The 22711-nt window shown below is 40.3% G+C and overlaps 1 protein-coding gene across 8 annotated transcripts in view; it reads right to left on the reverse strand.

Moving 5' to 3' along the window:
• Window positions 1–22711, reverse strand: part of EZH2 (enhancer of zeste 2 polycomb repressive complex 2 subunit) — a 66435-nt gene that overhangs the window by 35212 nt on the left and 8512 nt on the right. For 2 of the 8 annotated variants that reach the window (XM_028106286.2, XM_088018658.1), the window contains exons 2-3: window positions 4417–4540; window positions 3695–3823 (exon numbers count right to left, since the gene is read on the reverse strand). In XM_028106286.2, coding sequence (XP_027962087.1) covers window positions 3695–3823; window positions 4417–4533 — 246 coding nt within the window. In that variant the 5' untranslated portion in view covers window positions 4534–4540. Of the gene's footprint in view, window positions 1–3694; window positions 3824–4416; window positions 4541–10739; window positions 11561–22711 lie in introns of those variants that run through there. The other 6 variants (XM_088018660.1, XM_088018659.1, XM_028106287.2 and 3 more) reach the window with 4 other exon arrangements.

The following is a 22711-nucleotide window of genomic DNA, read 5'->3' on the forward strand; positions in this document are numbered from 1 at the left end:
CAGACATCATTTGAGCAAGCCTCTCTTTCAGTCATAATACACACAGGTAATAAAAATCCTGGTATGAAGATCAATGAAAATAAGCGCCATTTAGTTTTTAGCAAGAAATAGACAAATGTACAAAAAGAAATTGCACTCCTAAGAACTACAAGAGTAACTCCTAAACCAGTTTCTTCATTAAAACTGGAAAAACACACCCATTGAAGAACAGGACTACTGATGTGAAGACTTAGGGAAGATAAGTTTTTTACTGGTAAGACAAAGTAACAAAAGTCAACTAGAAGCAATGGTTTTTTGGTTTTGGGTTTTGTTTTTTTTTTTTAAGCAATGGTTTTAAAAAAAAAATGGTTTTTAAAAATGGTTTTTAAAAAATGGTTTTAAAAAACCATTTTAAAAAATGGTTTTTAAAAAAAATGATTTTTCTCAACCTGCATGGGGTACTAAGTTTAGAAAACAATTCTGTTTTATTACAATGCTCATTTCTTCTTACAATTTCTCACATACTCTAACAATAAGGTATGCATCCCTTGGTCTGTGCTTATCATTTAGTGACATTTTTAAGGTGACTGCTCCTTAAAGAGATTAACTAAAGAGCAAAGGAAATAAATGTAAAACATACCGCCACTGTCTTCAAGAATTCAGGAGTATTTTTAAAAAGAAAAATACTGACACATTCTGTATAAAAATTGTATGAGTAACACTGATTAGGTTCTGTAACCTCAACACCAAAAAATAAGTACCCACAAGTATCTTAGAAACACATATTAAGAAAACACTATATTGAAGACAGGGTCTCTAAGTTCAAGTGCAGGGCTCCTCGATCTGAAGTCAGCGTCTACAGCAGCCACTTCATTAGATCAGGGAATGTGACCTTTGTCAGACGTTCTTCACTAAAATAACCTAGATAAAAACCAGTCATTTTAAAACTGAGCACATCTACTTTACACGCACAGAAGGGATTAAAGTATAAGACTTGAGTGAAAAACTGAAAATTGTCGTTTAACGGTCCTCATGCCGCAAAGGATTTAAACTGAAGACAGCACTTACAAAGGATCGGCTTATAAAAATAAGCAGTTAATTAAAACAATGTTATAACAGCACTTCCCAATGTTGAAAGCCACAGACTAGGTGTTTGGACCAACACTGCAGTCTGAACTTCTGCCAAGTCTACTACTAGGAAAGTCTTTGCAAAACACACTAACTTTTATTTATCCTCCTGCTTCTGACCTACTTCGGACTCCAACTTTTAAAGCATATAAAAGAAATTGACATACAGCTGGGAATGCTCAAACTGAAGAAAAATAAAACGGGATACAGTCTCATCTACAAAATAAGGAGATTAGACAGAGATCAGTAAAGTCCTTTTCAGTCCTAAAATTTTATTATTTTTATTGTGAGAACACCAAAAATCTTATCACAAACTGCATAAACGTTCAGCTTCCAAAAATCAGTGATAATGGTTTTAAAGGGGGCTGGGGGTGGGGGAAGTAAAAGATGAATCTTTTGAAGCAGAATCAGCTATCAAGAGTAGCTCAAAAACTAACAGCCTTGACCAGGTCAGAGTTCCATGCAACAAAAACGTGAGTTCCTGAGGCAGGGGGTGATTGCCCTCCTTTCCTCCTTTTTTGTGAAAATGATTTTTCTCAACCTGCATGGGGTACTAAGTTTAGAAAACAATTCTGTTTTATTACAATGCTCATTTCTTCTTACAATTTCTCACATAAACTCACATTAAAAAATTAGATATCTTTACATTCAATGATTTATCTCCATTTGACAAAACTAAAAGCAAAATTCAATTAGTAATTATTCATTTGAATGAACCGTCCTTAAAACTATATTATGAACAACTCAAGTTGTACATAAACAATGAACTGTACTCATTCCCTAATGTGTCTGAGCAAAGCGTGCTCTTCTGGGCCCGCATCAGATCACTGGAGCGAGCAAACTGACTTGTCCTCCAAGGCCCAGTCCTCGTCCAGGGGGAGAAAAAGGCCTAATACAACTAGTACAAAGATTAAAGGAGGTTCATGTGTGCGGGGTACCCAGCACACTGCCAGAAATCATTACCGCTGTTAACTTTTACTTATAAGATGGGCTTTCGGTAGCATTTTGAGAGTCGAAATGGGAGGCAAAAAGTAAGTATTCCATGTGTGCCTACTTACTTCTCCAAATCTCTAAGATTTATCCTTCCAGGGAGAACAAACAAGGTTTCTTTTTCCTTTACGCTCGAAATTTCCAAAAGGTCACCAGACAAAACTTTCAAAAGAATTACTTAGACGCCCCATCCTTCTCCCTTTTGAGAACATTCTGACTAGGGTAGAAACGAATCCTTCACCCTTGGTATATTAATAAAGTCATCTACCTCTAATAGGTAGGCCCTGACCTGTCCCAGATGATGCGGAAGTTGTTAGCAGCATAGAATACATATTTACACAACTGCAAGCCCAAGCTTTAAAGAGCTGCCACCTGACAAAATGAACAAATGACTAAGAATCACTCCAAGTCATGTGTCACCACCAAGACCACCAGGGCATGAGCACAATCATCACAGGACCAAGCTACTGTGACAGGACTGACAAGTCTCTGAGGACAGCATGTCTCATGTGCTAGCCCATTACTGCTTATTACAATTTTTTGTTAAGTATCATATCCTCACTGAAAACGTATTTTAGAGTAGATCCCACTGTCTAGATGCTTCCTGTGTTTAGACACTCAGAGAAACAACTATCCACTGTGTGGTATAATGTAAACTCCCAAATTACTTCCTTCCTTCTTCTTGTTTGGGTGCCCATTCCAATAGCATTCCACCTACTACGTCGTGTTTTCCTGTATAGACAGGTACTTACACTGCAGTGCTTTACCCAAAACCCTACTGATCAGTTCGATACTGTTTTTCAGATTCTGCCATTTTCTTTTCTTTTTTTTTTTTTTTTTAAACAGGCTCCACACTGGGCGGGGGGGGGGGGGGGGGGGGGGGCCTCTGAACTCACAACCCTGAGATCAAGACCTGAGCTGAGATCAAGAGTCAGACACTTAACCAACTGAGCCATCCAGGTGCCCCAGGCTTCTGCCATTTTCTTTTCATTTTACTGCCACTGTGTTTTTTATGTCTTTTAATTATAAAACCTGCCATACATTTATTGCCTTCTTTTGAAAATAGGATTAAGATCTATCACTTTCCTTTAGAAAATGCTATAGAAAAGGACTTCTGATCTCTCAACATTGAATTTAAAAATTCTCAGAGAGCCTTAGCTTTTGAACAAAATGTTCAAATAACAAAAAACTTCCTTAGTCCATGAACATGAATGAAAAGGAAACATTTCTTATAGCATAGCTAATTTATATTAAGGGGCAGGAAAAAAACTGTGAGTCAGAAAGCCTTGCTTTAAACAGTGATCTGATGAGGCCGTTAAAGAGCATTTAACTTAACAGTTTTTTTTAATCAACAATCCTATAAAAATCTACACAACTACCTGGTAACAGTAAAAATATATGCTAAACACTACAGTTCTCGTATAGGAGTAACTAGTAGGTTGCCTAAGGCAGCCACTAACAGTTGCACATGAAAAAGAAAGAACAATAAAAACATGGACATCCTGAGGTAAGTGACTTCCTATCAATAACCAACCAACATTGCAACAGCAAAAACCAGAATGCACTGATAATTACTACAGTGCGTGAGTTAACCAACCTCCCTGGTCCCGCGCAATGAGCTCACAGAAGTCAGGATGTGCACGGGCTGTATCCTTCGCTGCTTCCATTCTTGGTTTAAGATTTCCGTTCTTTCCAAAATTTTCTGACGATTGGAACTAAACATACTCTTTAAAAAAATGAAGGAGAGGAGAAGAGAAATTGTTCATTGTTAGAAAATGTACAGTATCTCTAACGCAGGTTAAAATCTAGTGATTTCTCAAAAATAACAGGAGCATTCCTTCAAACACATATAGATTTTACACTAAACTGTAGTTTCCCACATTCAAATAACACAAAAGCACCACACGGATTATTTTATTAAGAATGGGCGGGGACCAGAAAAATCATTCCATCCTTTGTTATCATATAAAAACAAAATCACAATGACTTTTAAAACCCTGAAACACATCCCTTTATATCTGGGTCCGGAATCTGCATGTGCAACACAAAGGATACACTAAAAAGATAGTGATTTCAAAGCAGAGTGACTAGCCATTAGATTACAATCTTTCCATTCTCGTTACCGTGCCTGGGACCATCTTTAGGTTAATTAAGACAGATCAAGGCCCTGGGTTTCCCAGCCTTCATTTATCTTACTACAAATATGACCTTGGCTGAAAATGGACTTATCTTGCAAATTGAAACTTATCTTGGGGGGAAGGGGGGGGACAATCCTTAACCTTAACCATGGGTGCGCTCCACAGAAGATAAAAGCTGTACCTTCACTTCGTCAGCCCGCCTGAACCGCTTGAGCTGCCGCAGCCGCATGTACTCTGATTTTACACGCTTGCGCCAACAAACCGGTCCCTTCTCAGATTTCTTCCCAGTCTGGCCCATGATTATTCTAAAAGCAATGGTTTCATATTAAAATCACTAATCTAACCAGCCTGAATATGATCACTTGTGCTTTCATCCCCAGCAAACTAACAATCAACAAAAAAAACAGTACATGATGCCGGTGACACGTGCGAGAAGGGTGCTCACATGGGCTGCAGGGTTACATCCGTAAAACAGTTCGTTCACCATCTAAGTTTTGATTGAATACAACTTTTAAAAGATATTTTTATTGACAAAGTTTCTCCACTCCTAAAAAGCAGCAGTCTTACAGAAACGTGATCCCATAACGGAAGCTAGTTTTTAGTCTATGAGATCCACACTTCTGGAGGAAAAAAAATGTAGACATGTTACTCTAAGTTGTTCATCATTAAGTCAGCAGGTACAGGCATAAATGAATAACATAACTGAAAGAGAAACGTGAAAAAGAAAAATTTACATGCAGCAATAAAGTAAAAAACATACAGTACAACGTACAACAAACGTACAAATGAAAGCAGCCCCCTGCACACACTTTCAACCGTGCTTCTCGCCATCAACACTGAGAAGTCTGCTTCTGCCTCTTGTACACCTTTACTCACATGAGGGGTTTCTCGGCTAGCAAACCAAAAATGCAGCAAATGCCAAGTAAATTCTTCAGCTTTATCTTCAGTTGCAGGCTCTAGGAACCAATTATGTTTAAATGTGGGGACACTCTATAGTCCCCCAGGTGCCTAAGTCATACTACAGAGTCGCCGTTTTAAGTCTAAACAAGTGTCCTCTTCTAGAACATTTGCTTCTCAAAGTATTAAAACCACACTTGTACCTTCAAAAGATTAGGACATTTCTCTGTCCGACGGCGCAAAGGTGGTGCCACATTAAGGATGTTTGCTTTAATTTATCTAAGAACAAAGGAAAGCCAGAATTTTTTAAATAAAAGGGAAGGGGGAGACTGACATTCTGGAAAGAGCCACTGAGCAGCAGAGGGGATTAGACGGGGCTGCAGTAGTCTTTACACAAGAGGAGGACAGCTTCTCCCACCACACTGGTGGTGAGGAAAGTAAAGGAATTCAAGAGTCACTTAAGAGAAAACTTGGTGGTGACTTAAATATGGGAGTGGATGGTGTTCTGGCTTGAATAGCCAGTAACTGAGTCGGGCTTCATTCACCTGTCCACATAAAACCCTCGGGCACAGAGAAGTCACCTAAGGAGACAAGATTTAGAGAAAACAGCCCAGAGGTCCGTGGGTAACTTTCTATCAGAATGCCCACCCACCAATGACAAAGAAAGCAGCCCCGTGGATCACTCAGGCGGAAAGAGGGCACCATAAGCACAGGATAATGGACTAGTAGGAACCAGGCCCTGAACAGACAAAGAGAAATGACACAGAACTGGCCCTTGTGCAGCTTAGGTCCCACCCAACAAGCTGAAGAGAAGAAAATACAGTATGAAATATACAGGGAAAAGTCCAGGAGAGGGAGTGGCAGGAAAGGCGACAACTCAACCTTCAAAGTTAAGCTGGATTTCCAAAGGCCAAGAAAGAACAGAAGGGACCCTAAGGTATGAGCAGGGCGCAGCTGGATACGGGGCTCTGCCAAGATAACAAAGATGGACACCAAACTAGTTGAAGACCCTAAATTACAAGCACTGGGGGAATGAGAAGAATGAAGAGATTTCAGAACTTGAGCTAAGTCAGTTGGATGAGGCCACAGAGAGAACTGAGAAGGTTCCAAGCGTGACCCTGCCTTTGGGAGCAAAGGTGGACCCAGAAAGACTGGACTCAGGAAAATGACCCCATCTTTGAGGCAAAGTACAAGTGAGGATGACAGAAGATGGTGAGGTAGGCCTAAAAGACACCGAAGTCAGGAAAAAAATGGGCTTTATTTAAGAAATAACTGTTGCAATCGTTTGCTTTCATATCTGCTAGTTAACAGATGAGCTCAAGTAAGTCTATGCAAATTATTTTCAGACCTGTAGCACTTCAAAGGCCTAGGAACTAGAAGGGAAAGCCATCAGATAAAAAGGGATTATCTTGCTTCATTAGCTCCCAGACTAATCCACAACTAGCCCATCTGTGGCCTTGACAAATTCTTGGTCCTTTGGAGGTAGTGCCCCTGCACCTGACGAACCTTGGGAGCAGGATCATGGCACTAACTTGCCACCAGCGTGCAATACCCGGGAGTACCACAGTTCATTTCTTTAAGGTGCACATCTTCTGTGCTGGTGAAGAGATATCGTTACATCAGTTAGCATTTCGTGTTTTCATACTAGAACCCTCCCTGTGGAAGAGTCTGGAGTCCCTTCCATGGTGTTCCTACCATTATAGTAACAACATCTCTGATGAAGTATGTCACAACAAAGTCTCTCTGACCAAAGGTATAATTGTACAAGTTGCAAGATAAGAACAGAACATTTCAAAATTGATTCTGGAACCAACCTCTCTGTAAGATGGCATGTATAGCAAGATTTCCATGTTTAGAAAATTTCACACAGTTCCTCCAAATAAAGAAGTATATAAATGAAGGTGTTAAGCTATAGGATGATCTGGTAAATATGCACAATAGTGAGGAAATAAGAAAAATTACGGTATGGGTGCCTGGGTGGCTCAGTTGGTTAAGCGGCTGCCTTCGGCTCAAGTCATGATCCTGGAGTCCTGGGATCAAGTCCCATATCGGGCTCCCTGCTCGGCACAGAGTCTACCTCTGCCTCTGACCCCCCCCTCCCCTCATGTGCGCTCTCTCTCTCTCTCTCAAATGAATAAATAAAATCTTAAAAAAAAAAGAAAAATTATGGTAATTCACCTATGGGAAATTATCCAAATACAAGGATCATGACCTCTGAATAACAATCTAAGAAATAAATCTAAAAGTGTGCAGCCTGTTCTTTGAACACACAGGGATAAACAGGCTGGTCGACTAAAAAAGTAATGAAATTTAAGGTACCATTTAGAAGAAGGTTTTACATCAAATAAATCCCCTCCCACTATCATAGCATTTACAACATATTAAAATCGTATTTTCATGTTTTTCACTCCAATTCATCCCCACTGGAAGTTCTTCAGTAGCAAGAACCATTCTTACTCATTTTAAAATCTCAGAGCCTGGCTGTGTGCCTGGCAAATACATGGTCTTTTTGAGAGAGAGAGAGAGAGAGAGAGAGAGCGCGCTCGCGCGTGCGCACACAACTTGGGGGGAGGGGCAGAGGGAGAAATAGGCTCCCCACTGAGCAGGAAGCCCTGATGCGGGGCTCGATCCCAGGACCCTGAGATCGTGACCGACAGAGCCACCCAGGTGCCCCTGGCAAATACATTTTAAAACAAAAACAAAACACGCCTACTAACATATACCAATGGTGAACTGCTCACAAAGTCTAGGTGTGCCACAAGGTATGAAAAGGAAGGGTGGGGACTCCCAGGCGTGGGCAAGGAAAATGAGGGAAATGTACCCCACCACCAAGAAACCGCCAAGGAGATGAGTCTCAGGGACAATTCAGACCCCATGGTCAAGAGATCCTAAATATAAAACCTGGAGCTTCTGGAATTTCTTTTTACTAAGGAAGTATTATAGGGATAACATCAGTACCTCCAAGTTGGTTGCAAACACCAAACACACAGAATCACCTAGTTCTAAGCATGCAGTAAGCCTCCAAATGTCAGCCAGCCCCTCACCTTTCCCAGTCAATGAAAGCCTCGAATCAGGTCTTCTGACTCCGCTTTCCACCATACCACAGCCCAGTAAGTTCCAAACATTCATATAATGGCAGAAAGAAACCTGTATTAAAATAACGTGCCATTAAATGGATGAGGATTGGGGCGCTGGGTGGCTTAATCAGTTAAACGTCAGACTCTTGGTTTCGGCGCAGGTCATGATCTCATCGTCATGGGATCGAGCCCCACGCCTGGCTCTGAGTGTGGAGCCAGCTTCAGATTCTCTCTCCCTCTCTGTCCTGCTCTATCAAATAAATAAATAAAATACTTAAAAATAAATAAATAAATTTTAAAAATGGATGAGGATTTGTAAATACATCCAATTTTTAGATTTCTCATTCAAAAGATTTGTTTAGTTTCATAAGTAAAATGGCACTAGTAGGATTTTTGTCCAGGATATGAAAAGGACTTCTCTCCTTCAAAACTGAGTACAGTTTGAGTCGTTAAAACGCAAGACTCTACCCATATACAGTAAAACTAAAACAACAGGTGTTAATTCAAGAGAAACCAGATTATGGTAGGAAACCACCAAAACCTTCATACAATGCAGTAACACCTTACAGATTAATATAGTTTACATAAAATTAAGGAAAATTACATAGTCTACAGTCTACTTTATGAATCAAACCAAGCTCCAATAGCTTGCACACCATGCCCTTGTAACCCAGCTTTGCCCCACCAGAGCAGACATGGTGTCGTCTGTGCCACCCCGCCCGCATCAGCTCACCTTCCCACCAATCCTTCTCTGGGGACTACCACCTACATGGCACCAGGGCCACCGCTTCCTGCCGAAAGTCACCAGTACACACTGGATACATGACCAGACTGGTCTGGTCACAGGGAAAAATCTCAGGAGGCTCCCTGCAAAGTGAGGACAAGAAGGCTCACTCTTTTCCACTTAGATTCAAACCTGGATATACATTGCCCAAACAATTGCTGGAATCCAACTCACAAACATGAGAGAAGAACCTGCAAAAAACAGTCAATAACAGCTAAAGAAAAAACACCCAAAGCCAAGAAATGGACTCTAATCACCTCACCAAGCCCTGAACCAGGCGCGCTTTGCCAAACCCAACTCCAGAACTTCAGTTACATGAGCCAAGAAAATCCGTTTTTTTTTTTTCTTAAACCAGTTTGGATTTAGGTGTTCTTGCCACATGAAATACAGAGGGGTCTGAGATACATTCTTGGTACCGACATTACATGTACAACAATGCCTGAAGTAACAGAGATGTGCTCTGGTGACCACTTTCTCAGTGTGACCCTGCTCTCTGCACACCTGGTAAGGAACACCATCCTCTCGGGTTTAAACAGCCTCAGTGATGTGCCAGGACACAAGTCTCCACCTCCTGGAGGACGAGGGCACAAAGCCCAAGAATCAGCTTTCTTCTCCCTCAGGTCCAACCTGTGAAGGGCCTTTACCTGAGGTGACATCCTTGCCCCTCCCTACTGAGTGACCAATGACAAAGAATTAAAAAAAAAAAAAGTTCCCTAGGCATTTGCAGTTCCTTTGATGCCTTTCTTTAGAGGTTCTTCATTCCTAAATGATTTGCTGAATCAAGGCACTGGCCATTTTTTTAGTCTTGCTGGGTTCTGTTTCTACTTAAGAAAACTAAATAATAAACTACATGTACTACTTAGCCTAACTAAATTAATAGCATTACCTCTGACTCTTTACTGACTATCAGACTCAGTAAGGTCAAATCCAAACCTAACAAAATTTAAGTAATACGACTGCAATATTCTTGATGTCCTTCCCTAACCCAAGATGTCTTTTTACTTCCCAGTGAGACTGCCATCAAATTGCCAACTGAAAAACTGCCAGTCTTCAAGTGTTTGTTTCAAATGCTTTGATGGTAGCTGTTCATCTCATTTAATAATTTCATCTTTTTATTTTTTTAAGTTGAGCTCTGTGCCCAACGTGGGGCTCAAACTCATGACCCCTAGATCAAATCTCATGCTCTGACTGAGCCAGCCAGGCACCCCAATTTTTTTAAGATTTATTTATTAATTTTAGAGAGAGAGAGAGAGAAAAAGAATCCTCAAGCAGACTCCCCACTGAGCCCTGAGCACAGAGCCCAGTGGGGGCTGAGATCATGACCTGAGCCAAAATCAAGAGCTGGCCCCTTTAACAACTGAGCCACCCAGGCGCCCCTCATTTATTTTTTGAATTAAAATCCACTGCTTTAAAAAAACTCAAAAATAGGGCGCCCGGGTGGCTCAGTTGGTTAAGCGACTGCCTTCGGCTCAGGTCATGATCCTGGAGTCCCAGGATCGAGTCCCGCATCGGGCTCCCTGCTCAGCAGGGAGTCTGCTTCTCCCTCTGACCCTCGCTCCTCTCATGTGCTCTCTCTCTCTCTCTCTCTCTCTCATTCTCTCTCTCAAATAAATAAAATCTTTAAAAATAAAAAAATCAAAAATAAATTAACAGTAATTAAGATTTGTAGGTAAGGAAGAAAAAATATAGAGAGAATTTAGAGAGACATATAAATGTTACCCTTGGTAAAAGATAAAAATTAATTACCTGAGAAGCAGATCTTATGCCGAAGGGGAAGTAATGACAATGTGGCCTGTGAAAAGGAAGACAGAGAGTGAGGGGTCCAGTGGCCCAGCCCTTCGGCACTGCAAGCTGCACTAGGGGTTGCCTCAGGCCATCACTCAAGTGTCAGGTCTATCCGGATTCTGAGGCCCGGCTATGTTCTAGCTCAGCCAAAGCTGGAACAATTTGAGTAGCAAAGTAAGTCACAACGTTATTTTATTATAACCAATTACCAAAATAAGTATCCATGAGTCCATGATATAAATAAGTGATTAACAAGTAAATGGGGGAAGAAGGGACAAATCTTCCTCACAGGGAATTCCAAATAGTAATATACCTGTACCCTTCTCTAACCTGGGAGGTCGGACTCGGGTCCCTTCCCCGTGAGCAGGGCTAGACTCAGTCACTCACTCCCACAGCAGAGTGTGGTGTGGGAAACAGTAATATCCCAGCAGAGAAGCCTGGAAGGCACCACCCTCACCCCAAACGATTATGGATAAAAGATCAGGGACAAGCCATGTTGCCATCGTGTACCCCCCTAACGTGATGTGATAAGGACATTTCACCTTTGTGGTATTCTTTCCCAAAACTTCATAACCCATAACCTCAGTCTTAGCGCACAAAAACATCAGATAAACCCAAACTGAAGGACATTTCTACGAAATACCGGACCAATATTCCTCAAAACTATCAAGACATCATGAAAACAATGAGAGGCCTGAAGAACCATCACAGATCTGAAGGCCTAAGGAGATAACTAAATGCTGTGTGGCGCCCTGGCCTGGATCCCGGGACAGAAAAAGGGTATCAGTGGAAAAACTGGTAAAATCCAAATAAAGTCTCCAGTTTAATTAATAGTAACATACTGACACTGGTTTCTACGTTTGATAAATGTACCAGGGTTACAGAAATCTAAACTTATTCCACAATAAAGTTTAAAAGAAAAAAAGAAAGAGGGAATTAAATTATACAACAACCCAATGTAAAAACATTCACTTTTAAAATGACATCCACTTGGGCGCCTGGGTGGCTCAGTTGGTTAAGCGACTGCCTTTGGCTCAGGTCATGATCCTGGAGTCCCAGGATCGAGTCCCACATCAGGCTCCCTGCTCAGCAGGGAGTCTGCTTCTCCCTCTGACTCTCTTCCCTCTCGTGCTATCTCTCATTCTCTCTCTCTCAAATAAATAAAATCTTTAAAAAATAAAATAAAATAAAATAAAATAAAATGACATCCACTTTTGGGGCACCTGGCTGGCTCCACTGGTGGAAGCATGTGACTCCCAATCTCAGGGTTAAAAGTATGGGCCCCGAGTGTAGAGATTACTTAAAAACAAAATCTTTAATTTAAATAGATACAATTAAATAAATAAATTTTAAAAATAAAATGACATCCACTTTTAAAAATTATAAACAGAACAAAACCACATAAAAAATGTGATATAAAATGTTAAACAGGAGGAAAAAAAACAAAAAAAAGTGCACCAATGATTAGAACTATTTAAAAACAGTTGGTTAAGCGGTTCTTGGTTTCCGCGCAGGTCGTGACCTCAGGGTCGTGAGATTGAGCCCCAAGTCGGGCTCCACACTCAGCTTAGAGTCTGCTTAAGACTCTCTCTTCCCCTGCCCCTCCCCGTCCCAGCACGTGTACTTGCTCTCTCTAAAATAAATAAATCTTTAAAAAGTTAAAAACACGTAGTAATTAAGGCAGTTGGTACTTTTATAAACCTTAACTTCAAACAAAATTGAGGGAAAATTCCCGCGTATAATTGTACTATTTTAAAACTCAGATAACATTATACTTGAACAATTTAAAAGGAGGGAAAAAAAAAAAAACTCCATAAAAGCTTTAAGATGGTGTCTACTTAAAAAGATAATGCACATTTAGGCTACACTAATAGAAATACAGAATCTGAACCAAGGAAAGTAATCGTGCCCTGGTTTCACATGCACTGATCAGAAGAACCAAAAGGATTCCACACAATTCAAGTCTAGTTTAGCTGTGCTTAAGATGGTCAGAGAAACATCTCTGCCCCAGCTGGGAAGATAGCATCAAGCACATTACACAGAAGAGAGCATTTGAGTTTAGAGTTTGAATAGAGAGAAGTGTTAATCTACATTCACTCATTCAACACCTATTTAGTGAACATCCCACACATACCAGGTACTATTATAGAAACTGAACACTTAGCAGTAAATACAAAAATCTGTAACCCCAGAGAACTTAAAACCTACTTGGATGGAAATGATCAAAAACAAAGTAAAATGGTTAGTATGCAAGACAGTGCTGAATGCTATGAAAGAAACCAAACAGGTAAGTACGGTAAGGCAGGTATGGTCAGTTGACAAAGGAACCTGTGCCGGGGGGCACTCAGCACCCTACGCGTGTTGCAAAGCCAAGGGGATACAGAGATCCCACCAACCAGCAAACCCAGTAGTAAAATATGCAGCACAATATTTTCCAGTAAAAGATTCCAAAATAATTGGATTAAATATTTACTCAATGTAGATCTCACCACTCCACAATGCTCCAGTGACCAACACAGCTTCACAGGATATCAACTGGCATTAAAACCGGCATTCAAGGACTGCTAGGTGCCACCACTCAGGTTAACTACTAGGTCTGATTATCCTGAAAGTCAACTTGCCATTTTATAAAATATATTTATGCAAATAGCCATGAGCTGTGTTAGTATTATTAAGCCAAATTAAATAAACAGATTTATTATAAAACTGGTCCTGAGGCTATGGCATTGTTACAAGCTCTCCTGTTGGCTATTCAGCTTTAACCAAATAGCATCATTAAATATGTGCTGCTGATACGACTAGTGTTTAATTTGTAGTAACTCCACTTTGGTTTTACCCTAAGAAGATTTTATCTGTACATTTTCAAGGAACTTATAAATAAAGTCAAGTCAACCCTCGGATTAGATTTAACACTCAAATTTGAAAAACATATTAGGAAAAACTGGAGCACTGAAGTAATTCAGGAATAAAGTGAGATGGGCTCTGACTGGGGGTTGACGGCAATGTGAATGAAGAAAAAAGATACCAAGAGATACTCTAAAATTAAAAACCCCAAAATTAACTCCAAAAAAATAACTAAATTAAGAATCCAGATGCACTTATGTGAAGAGAAAAAAAAAAGATCAAAAGAGGAAGAATTTGGAACTTAGGATGCAAACTGAGACGTTAATTCCTCACATGGCCATTCCTAGCACAGACAAGCAGAATGATGGGCAGTTAGAGGAAACACACCATTCTTCTCAAGCATCTGGTCTCAGGACCTCTTTAGTTTCTCTGGGCTATAACTATGGGTATTTAGCATCTTAGAAATTACAACCTGAGAAATTTTTAAAACCTAACTCATTTAAAAATAGTAACAGCAAACCTTTCCATGTTAAGAGAAATAACACATTTTAATTTAAAAACTATTTTCCTTTCTAAAACAAAAAAAAAAAAAATCAGTGAGTGGTATTGTTTTACATTTTTGCCCATTTTTTTAAATATCTGTCTTAACAGAAGACAGCTGGATCTTATCTGCTTCTGCATTCAATCTGTTCCAATATGTTGTTTTGGTTAAAGAATATGAAAAAAATCCATTTCCAAACAGGCATTTAGCTAGAAAATGGACGAGTATTTGAACAGCCTTTTGAGGTAATTGTGGATCTCATGCTTTGGTATTAGACCAAAACTGTTCTATGAAAAAGTTGACTAGTTGAGCTTGCAATTCAACCTCCTAAGTGCTTTTCCTCAAGACAACACTGTTCTTCCGTAAGCCATGGTGGTTTCTTAAGATTAGTTGCAATGTAGAATCTGAAATTCTATCAATAAACTTTCTGAACTCTGCTACATTAAAATTCGTTGGTCTATTCATTTCAAATGGATCTTTAACCTGTGCATGACTTTATAGCATCATCAATCCTCACCTGAAAAATATTGGTCCACTGGGTTATGCAGATTTTCCAGAAATTGACATATTTCCAAAAATCATATTTGGTAAATCCAGTGATCTCATCAGAAAAGTCTTTTAAGTATTTACTGGGAAGCTGTCAAGCTCTCGGTGACAGATACAAGTTTTCCAAAAATTCTATTTTTGCTTGTAAGCTCAAACATTCTCATCAGCAACAAATACAGTTGTTTTCCTTGAAGGACAGGCTCCCTTCACTGAAAAAAATGTTTGCCAAATACCCGTCTGACTAATCTTCGTTTGTCTGTCAACCCTTCTTTCAAGTAAGAATGTTCTCCATGAAAAAAGCAGCTAGGGCAGCTTGCAACTCAATCACCTAAGGGCCGTTCCTAGAGGCCATCCTTTGGACTTTGGTACACAGCAGAAACAATTTTCACACGGTCCCGTCTCGCCACACAGAACATTTCAATAGTGTGCACTCAGGATCACGAGTAAATAAAATTAACAATCTTTATTACTTCATCAAGGATATTCTCTAGAACTGGTTTTTGATGTTTTGTTTTTTGGGTTTTTTGTTGTTGTTTTTTTACTCCAAGTGCTAAGGTGTCAATAGTTTTTACCTACCACTGTTTTTCCATCACTGGTGCATATGTGGACACGAGGAAGGAGGAAAAGAAAGTGGCAAATGACATTTTAGTATTATGACAAAGATAACCTCACAGACCCTCTGAGGTCCACAGACCAGACTTTGAGAAGAGCCACCACAGTATATCCAGATACCTTATAAATCAAATCGTTAACAATCCCTCCTTTTCATTTACCTCACAAAGTACCTAGAATGGGCAATATATTCAAAGTATATACTTCTAATACACTTCTAAAAGACACATAAGAATGAAGTCCTAGAAATCACCATTCTTGCAACTAAAACAAACAAAAAACCCAAAAATCCATGTGAAGAATATTTAATGAGGAATACTCTGCGCTGCCAAACTATAGAATCTAAATGGTAGTATGCCATACATCTATGCCAAATTAAAAGAGACTAATGTCTAACAAAATGCATTTTAAACAAATTGCTTGTTTCCACCCATCTGTCCTACCCTTCACCACTGTAAGAAGGTATCATCAGTGGTCATGGTCACTCCTCTGACTCCCCAGCTACCTAAAACCACCTCATCCTACCAACCAATGCCCCATTTACTCAGACTTACCCCTACCCCCATAAAAAAGAAAATACAGGCGCCTGGGTGGCTCAGTCAGTTGAGCGGCTGCCTTCGGCTCCCAGGATCCTGGGATAGAGCCCCGCATCCAGCTCCCTGCTCAACAAAAAGCCTGCTTCTCCCTCTCCCTCTGCCTGCCTCTCTGCCTACTTGTGCACTCTCTCTCTCTGTCAAACAAATAAAAAATAAATAAATAATCTTTAAAAAAAAGATAAAATAAAAATCTTGTTCTAGGGACCTTTTCAATTCCTAGAATGCCTCTATTTGTATTTAAAAAGGAGAAAAATGACAAAAATAGACAAGCTCACTACTGCTAGACCCAAGCATTCCACCCAAACAACTGCAAAACGCTAGAAGAAGAAACTTCTGAAATTTTGGTTTGAAGGACATGAGAAAGCCAGAAAGGAGAGTAATTATCAACCAGAATTTATGGGGCATTCTGAAAATGCTAAATCCTGTAATGCAACAGGCATCTTGGTGCCTGAACTTTAGCAGACCACTTGTACGTCCAACTACAGCTGAGCAAGTGTGATGAACAGCGTTTGTGCTAAAGAATCTTTAGGAAACAGATGAACCAGTGACTAGTGATCAGAAGAAATAAGGGCGAAAATACAGATCTTATTTGTAACCCTGAGTTAAGTAGTACTAAAAGGCACAGGAAAATTAGTGACATGGCAATCTTAATTGAACAGAAAACACTGACTTGATTGTCACAGAGAAAGTGAGTAGACTCTGCACTAATGCATTTTCCACAAAAATAAGATCACTCTCCTCCTTCCAGCAGAAGAGTAAACTAAACTCTAAGTTCAACATGGAGTCTACAGACCAGCATTCCTGTGTTTATCTGAAACACTATCAGTTTACAAAGACATGTCTTAGAGAAGAAATGGCCATCTAAATTTAAGCCAACTGGAGGGGGTGTCTGGCTAGCTCCGTTCGTTGATGGAGTGTGCAACTCAATCTCGGAGTCCTGAGTTCGAGCCCCATGCTAGGTGTAGAGATTACTTTTTAAAGTTTCACAAATTTAGGGGCACCTGGATGGTTCAGTTGTTAAGCGTCTGCCTTAGGCTCAGGTCATGATCTCAGGGTCCTGGGATCGAACCCCACATCAGGTTCCCTGCTCGGCGGGAAGCCTGCTTCTCCCTCTCCCACTCCCCCTGCTTGTGTTCCCTCTCTCGCTGTGTCTCTCTCTGTCAAATAAATAAATAAAATCTTTGAAAAAAAAAAAAAGCTTCACAAATTTAAACTGGAGAATTGAACTATCATAAATGTTGTCAAGAATTTGCTTCAACAGGGGTACCTGGGTGTCGCAGGTGGTTGAGCCTCTGACTCTTGGTTTGGCTCAGTGTGTGATCTCAGGGTCCTGAGATCCACCCCCACATGGGGCTCCAGGCTGGGCTTGAGATTCTCTCTCCCTCTCCCTCTACCCCTCCTGCTCATGCTCTCTCTCTCTAAAATAAATAAATCTTTAAAAAAGAAAAAAAATTGCTTCAGCAATAGACAAAACAGATTAAATTGACATTTAGAAATAAAAGTTTTCAGGGCGCCTGGGTGGCTCAGTCGTTAAGCGTCTGCCTTCGGCTCAGGTCATGATCCCGGGGTCCTGGGATCGAGCCCCACATTGGGCTCCCTGTTCCGTGGGAAGCTGGCTTCTTTCTCCCTCTCCCACTCCCCCTGCTTGTGTTCCCTCTCTCGCTGTCTCTCTCCATCAAATAAATAAATAAAATCTTAAAATAAAAAATAAAAGTTTTCTTTGAAAATATACTAAATCTATTTTATGAGCTAAATCCTCTCCTTTCGTAGGGTATGTACTCAAGTTTACTGAAATACTGCTGGAGGGAAATGAAAGGCAAAATTACAGCTCAGAAACTAAAACTATGATACACAACTCATGATTCAAAGACGACAAGATACATATTATTCACCACTAGTTGATACAAGCAAAAATGTAGGTAAATCTGATGTCAGATGCTCTTCCCTCCAGGAAGTCAATTTTAAATCTTAAACCTCTGATAAGCCAACATCTAACACAAATTTAATAACACACACTGTGCAAAATTTTAAGAGAAACTCAATTCAGGTAAATACAAGGATCCTTCTTCCAAATGTTCCAGCCAACAAGTACAGGGGACAGGTGACAGGAATCTGCTGTCCCCACAGCCCGCTCCACGTGTTTGGCCACTCAGTTAATCTAGTGCTCAAGGGTATTTTTCAGATAGCATTGGCCCTAAAGTGCAAACCAACAACTCTGTGCTCAAAAAAACAAAACAAACCAAAACAAAACCAATGATGTATTCCTCATACTAGAGGAGAGATGGGCTGGTTTGGGCCTAAAGAGAAATATTTATGATATGGAATCTTCCTAGACTTTTCATGGTAACCCTGCTGACTTACTATTGTTGCCTTGCACACTGTCCTTATGTCCTAGCCCCCAAATAAGATGTTGCCTCTGTATGCTGAAGACAGAAATAAAAACAATAAAAAATAAATTTAAAAAATTTTTAAAGGACTGGGTAGTTCAAACTACTAAACCCAAAGCATTTACAGAACCTCTCAGGATTTCCAGACATCCTACAAGTGACCGTTATCAGCTAGTTTCAGCATTTGAGTTTAGTGCACACAACAGGGGGGTAAACATGTCTGCAAGGGCCATTTCTACAATCTATGGACGCCAACAGAACCCTTCACTAGTGAGACCCTTCAAAACTCCTCCGGCTCATCTCTGCCCTAAAGTTCATTTTCTTGCTAAAAATAGTAATAGTTTAGGGACAAGATGGAAGTTATGAGCTACAAGCGTTTTCATGATTCTCCTATTCGTAAGGTTTATCAAGAATATAAATACACTGCTGAGGTACTGGAAAACTTCAAACCTTTCAGTATTATTTACAATCAATGATATTTTTCAGTATTTGTTTTACCAAATATACTGTCTACTGAATTTCTGATTAGTATAACATCACTTACCACTAATAGTTAAAGCCCTGGGAAGGGCGCCTGGGTGGCTCAGTCGTTAAGAGTCTGCCTTGGGCTCAGGTCATGATCCCAGGGTCCTGGGATCGAGCCTCGCATCGGGCTCCCTGCTCCGCGGGAAGCCTGCTTCTCCCTCTCCCACTCCCCCTGCTTGTGCTCCCTCTCTATGTCTCTCTGTCAAATAAATAAATAAAAGCTTTAAAAAAAAAATAAAAAATAAAGCCCTGGGAAAATCTCTCTTCAGCCTCCAAATACCTATGGAAATGCTATAAAGAATTCACCAACCACAGGGAAACCAGTTATATAATCCCTGCAGTTATCGCTCTGAAATTTCCACACTAATATGAAGGCTTTTAGGCAGGAAAAAAGCCTTCATCCCAGCACTTCCATGTGGGAAAGGAGAATGAGAAGGCTAGGATGAGTGCCCAGCATTTGGGACTCTTAAGGCTCTGGGGCTAGGAAAGACAGGGCTCTTTGTTCGATAGTCCAGCTTTAAAAACGCTGATACTGTCTCTAGTGTAGAATGTCTCCTTTTGGAGGGTAAGAAGAACGTCTCACCCTTTCTCTGAATAGTCCTAATGGGTGAAGACTGAGGCAACCAACAGTCTGAAGACATTTTATTTTCCAGACAATGTGAATGTTAGCTACAGCTGGCTGGCTGGTTGCATGCTGTTAGCGGGTAACAAGTGATAAATGGTAAAGAAAACGATTTTATTTCTTTAAATACAAGACTAAATTCTATAAGAAAACTCGGAAAATAACTCTGACCTTGCCAAGCAGATACGTGTAAAGAGAAACTATCTTCATTTACATTACACACAGTACTCCGAATACTACTCCACTTCTGATACTTCTGGCCACCAAATGTGTGGCAACACCAACTAAGTGTCCTACAATGTAACTCTCCTCTGACACTATGTACCTGGACAGAGCATCAGATTCCACAGGTTAAGGGCTCAGTCCCACAAGACTTGTCTCACCCTGCTTTGGATGCCAACTCCAAGTCCAGATTGTCGAGCTCCTTCCCAGCCAACTCCAGACTAGGTCCCCATGAGCCCCTTCTTGGGTTCAATTAATTTGCTAGAACAGCTCACAGAACTCAGGAAAACAGTTTCTTTACTAAATGTGCAGACCGTTAGAAAAGGCGTTAACTGCGGAGCAGCCAGATGGAAGAGATGCTCGGGGTGAGGTACGTGGGAAGGGTACTCTCCGTGGCCGGACCCTTCCCAGCAGCCCCACAGCTCCACCAACCCAGCTCTCCTCCCAGCCCCGTCTCTTTGGGTTTCTATGGAGGCTTCATCACGTAAGCACGATTCAATCTTTGGCTGTTGGGTGACTGAACTCAACCTCCAGACCCACTCCCTCCCCTCCCTCCAGGGGTGGGAAAAAGGGAGGGTCTAAAAGTTTCAATCTTTCTAACCACATGGTTAGCTCCCCCGGCAACCAGTCCCATCTTTAGGTGCTTTCCACAAGTCATCTCATTTGCACAAACTCAGGTACTGTTCAAAGGGGTGTGTTATGAATATCAAGACACCTTTATCGCTCTTATCACTTAGGAAAGTCCAAGGGTTTTGGGGGTTCTGTGCCAGAAACAGGATAAACATATTATAAATCACAATATCCCAATCTGATTGTTTACAAAGTTAGTCAGATACACAATAGTCCTAAAAAGCTTTTAGGTGCTATTATGCCTATAATGCAGAGACATAAAAGAAAACAAAATAGGCTTTTAATCAGCATTAGAGGTTTTATGGATTAATTGATAAAAAGAATTTCAGAGAAATGCATATAATGTAACAACTCAATTAAATGCAAGCTAGGGGAGATCACAATTACCTGTGGTGGTGATGTGAACTCCAGTCCAGTATTTCTCAAACTCTCCAGAGGAAGAGCTCTAAGTGGGTAACAGAAACCAAGCACCCTGAATCCCAGTATTTGAGCTAAAAAGAACCCTAGAGGCAGCAAAAGCCTCTAAGGGACTTGGGTCCTACTGGCTGTGTGAACCTAGGGAAGTTACTTACCTTCATCAAGTTCCTATTTCTTTATCTGCAAAACAGAGATCTCTTTGAAGGCACATGGTAAATCCTCAATAATCACAAGTTGTGTACTTATTCATCTCATTCATTTTGCAATGAAGATGAAATCCACAAAAGCTACTTGCTACGGAAATACAATTAGTTTAGTGGCAGAGTTTAGCCTAGAGCCTAGGCTCTTTGCAAGATACCCAGCTGCCAGTGGAAGGTACCCTTTAAGAATATCTTCTCTGGGGGGGCCTAGGTGGCTCAGTCGTTAAGCGTCCCAGGGTCCTGGGATGGAGCCCCGCATCCGGCTCCCTGCTCAGCAGGAAGCCTGCTTCTCCCTCTCCCACTCCCCCTGCTTGTGCTCCCTCTCTCGCTATGTCTCTCTCTGTCAAATAAATAAATATTTTTAAAAAATTAAAAAAAAGAGTATCTTCTTTAGCGCCTAACTTGAGCACTCTATTTCAGGCAAATATCCTCCAAAGGCAAAATTACTTACAGGCCAAAGTAGGACAGCAACTCATTTCCTTCCTAGCCTGTTCAAGCAACATTTCTACCATTTGAAAGTCCTTGTTGATTACTCTAGGAGGGCATTTCCCAACTTTTTCTGACCCAAAAACACTTCGCATGGTAACATCTCATAGTACCCACCAGGGTTTTTTTTTTTTTTTTTGGTAACAATTTTGCAAATTTTGTTTGTACTATTAAAGAATTTGAATAGGGAATCATTTCAGATCAATATTTTATAAATAAGGATACTCACATTGCAGCTTTTTCCATCTAATAATATGATAGATCATTATAATGGTAAAAAAAAATTAAAGTTCATCTCAATAGAATCTTCAAAATATTCACAAGACAGATATTTTTCCCATTTAGCAAATAATATATGGCGCTTATTTTTAAATAATTAATATGCATGTATTTTCAACATTTCAAAAATAAAATGTTTTGTTTAGAGACTCCATGTTTATTAAGCACAGGGCAGGTTTCTCAATAAAGAATCGTCAGTTCTATTATTTGCAGGCACGGGGTAGGCACTCATGCATCTACAAATAAAATACAATGACATTTCACTATTAGGCTTTGGCACTGAAAACATACAAAGCTCCTTTAATGGTTGAAACTTTCAATTGTTTAAAGAAAAATCATCTAATTTCTTAAATTTGGGGGGTTTGCTTACAAAGCACTTCTGAGATGGTCTTTAGTATCAAAAACCAAGGCACTAAAACAGACAAAAGAGACATGATGTTTTGTCCTTCTGACACGATTTTAAAACTTAATAGACATTTTGATATATGAATTTAGCTCACATGAATGCAAGTGAGGGATAAAGATCATCCTGAGATAAATTTGCATAATTACTATTTTACACTCCTCACTTTTTTTCCACAGTTTCTCAACCTTTTTGACCTTAGCCAACAGTATATGAGGGGCATAAATTAAAATTTTACAATAGTACCTGACAAGAGGTAGCAAAGCTCACTGGGTGATACACAGTATAGCCATGCAAAACTCACTTGGACAGAACCTCGAAGGCTCCGCTTTAGGGGCAGGGGTGCTATTTAAATAATTCTGTATTGAGTTGTTCCTAAAAAAGCGATCTCCCAAGTTTTCACGGTTGTGGTCCTAAATCCACTTCACAAGAATTTTATTTCTATCCACTGTGTACAAAACCCTTTTCTACCTTCACCATGTAGATAAGTAAAATAAAGCTTAAAATGAAGGGGAGAGGAAAACACAACAGATGTGTTGAGGTATTTCTTTCTATGCAGGAGATAAGGGGTCTAGTTGGGCTGGGAGAGGGCAAGGGTGTTTTGAGCCAAACACGCTAAACAG

This window comes from Eumetopias jubatus, unplaced genomic scaffold (genome assembly GCF_037043125.1).
Source record: "Eumetopias jubatus isolate StellerSeaLion01/CBP00866 unplaced genomic scaffold, mEumJub1_p1.0 scaffold_14, whole genome shotgun sequence".
NCBI lineage: Eukaryota > Metazoa > Chordata > Mammalia > Carnivora > Otariidae > Eumetopias > Eumetopias jubatus.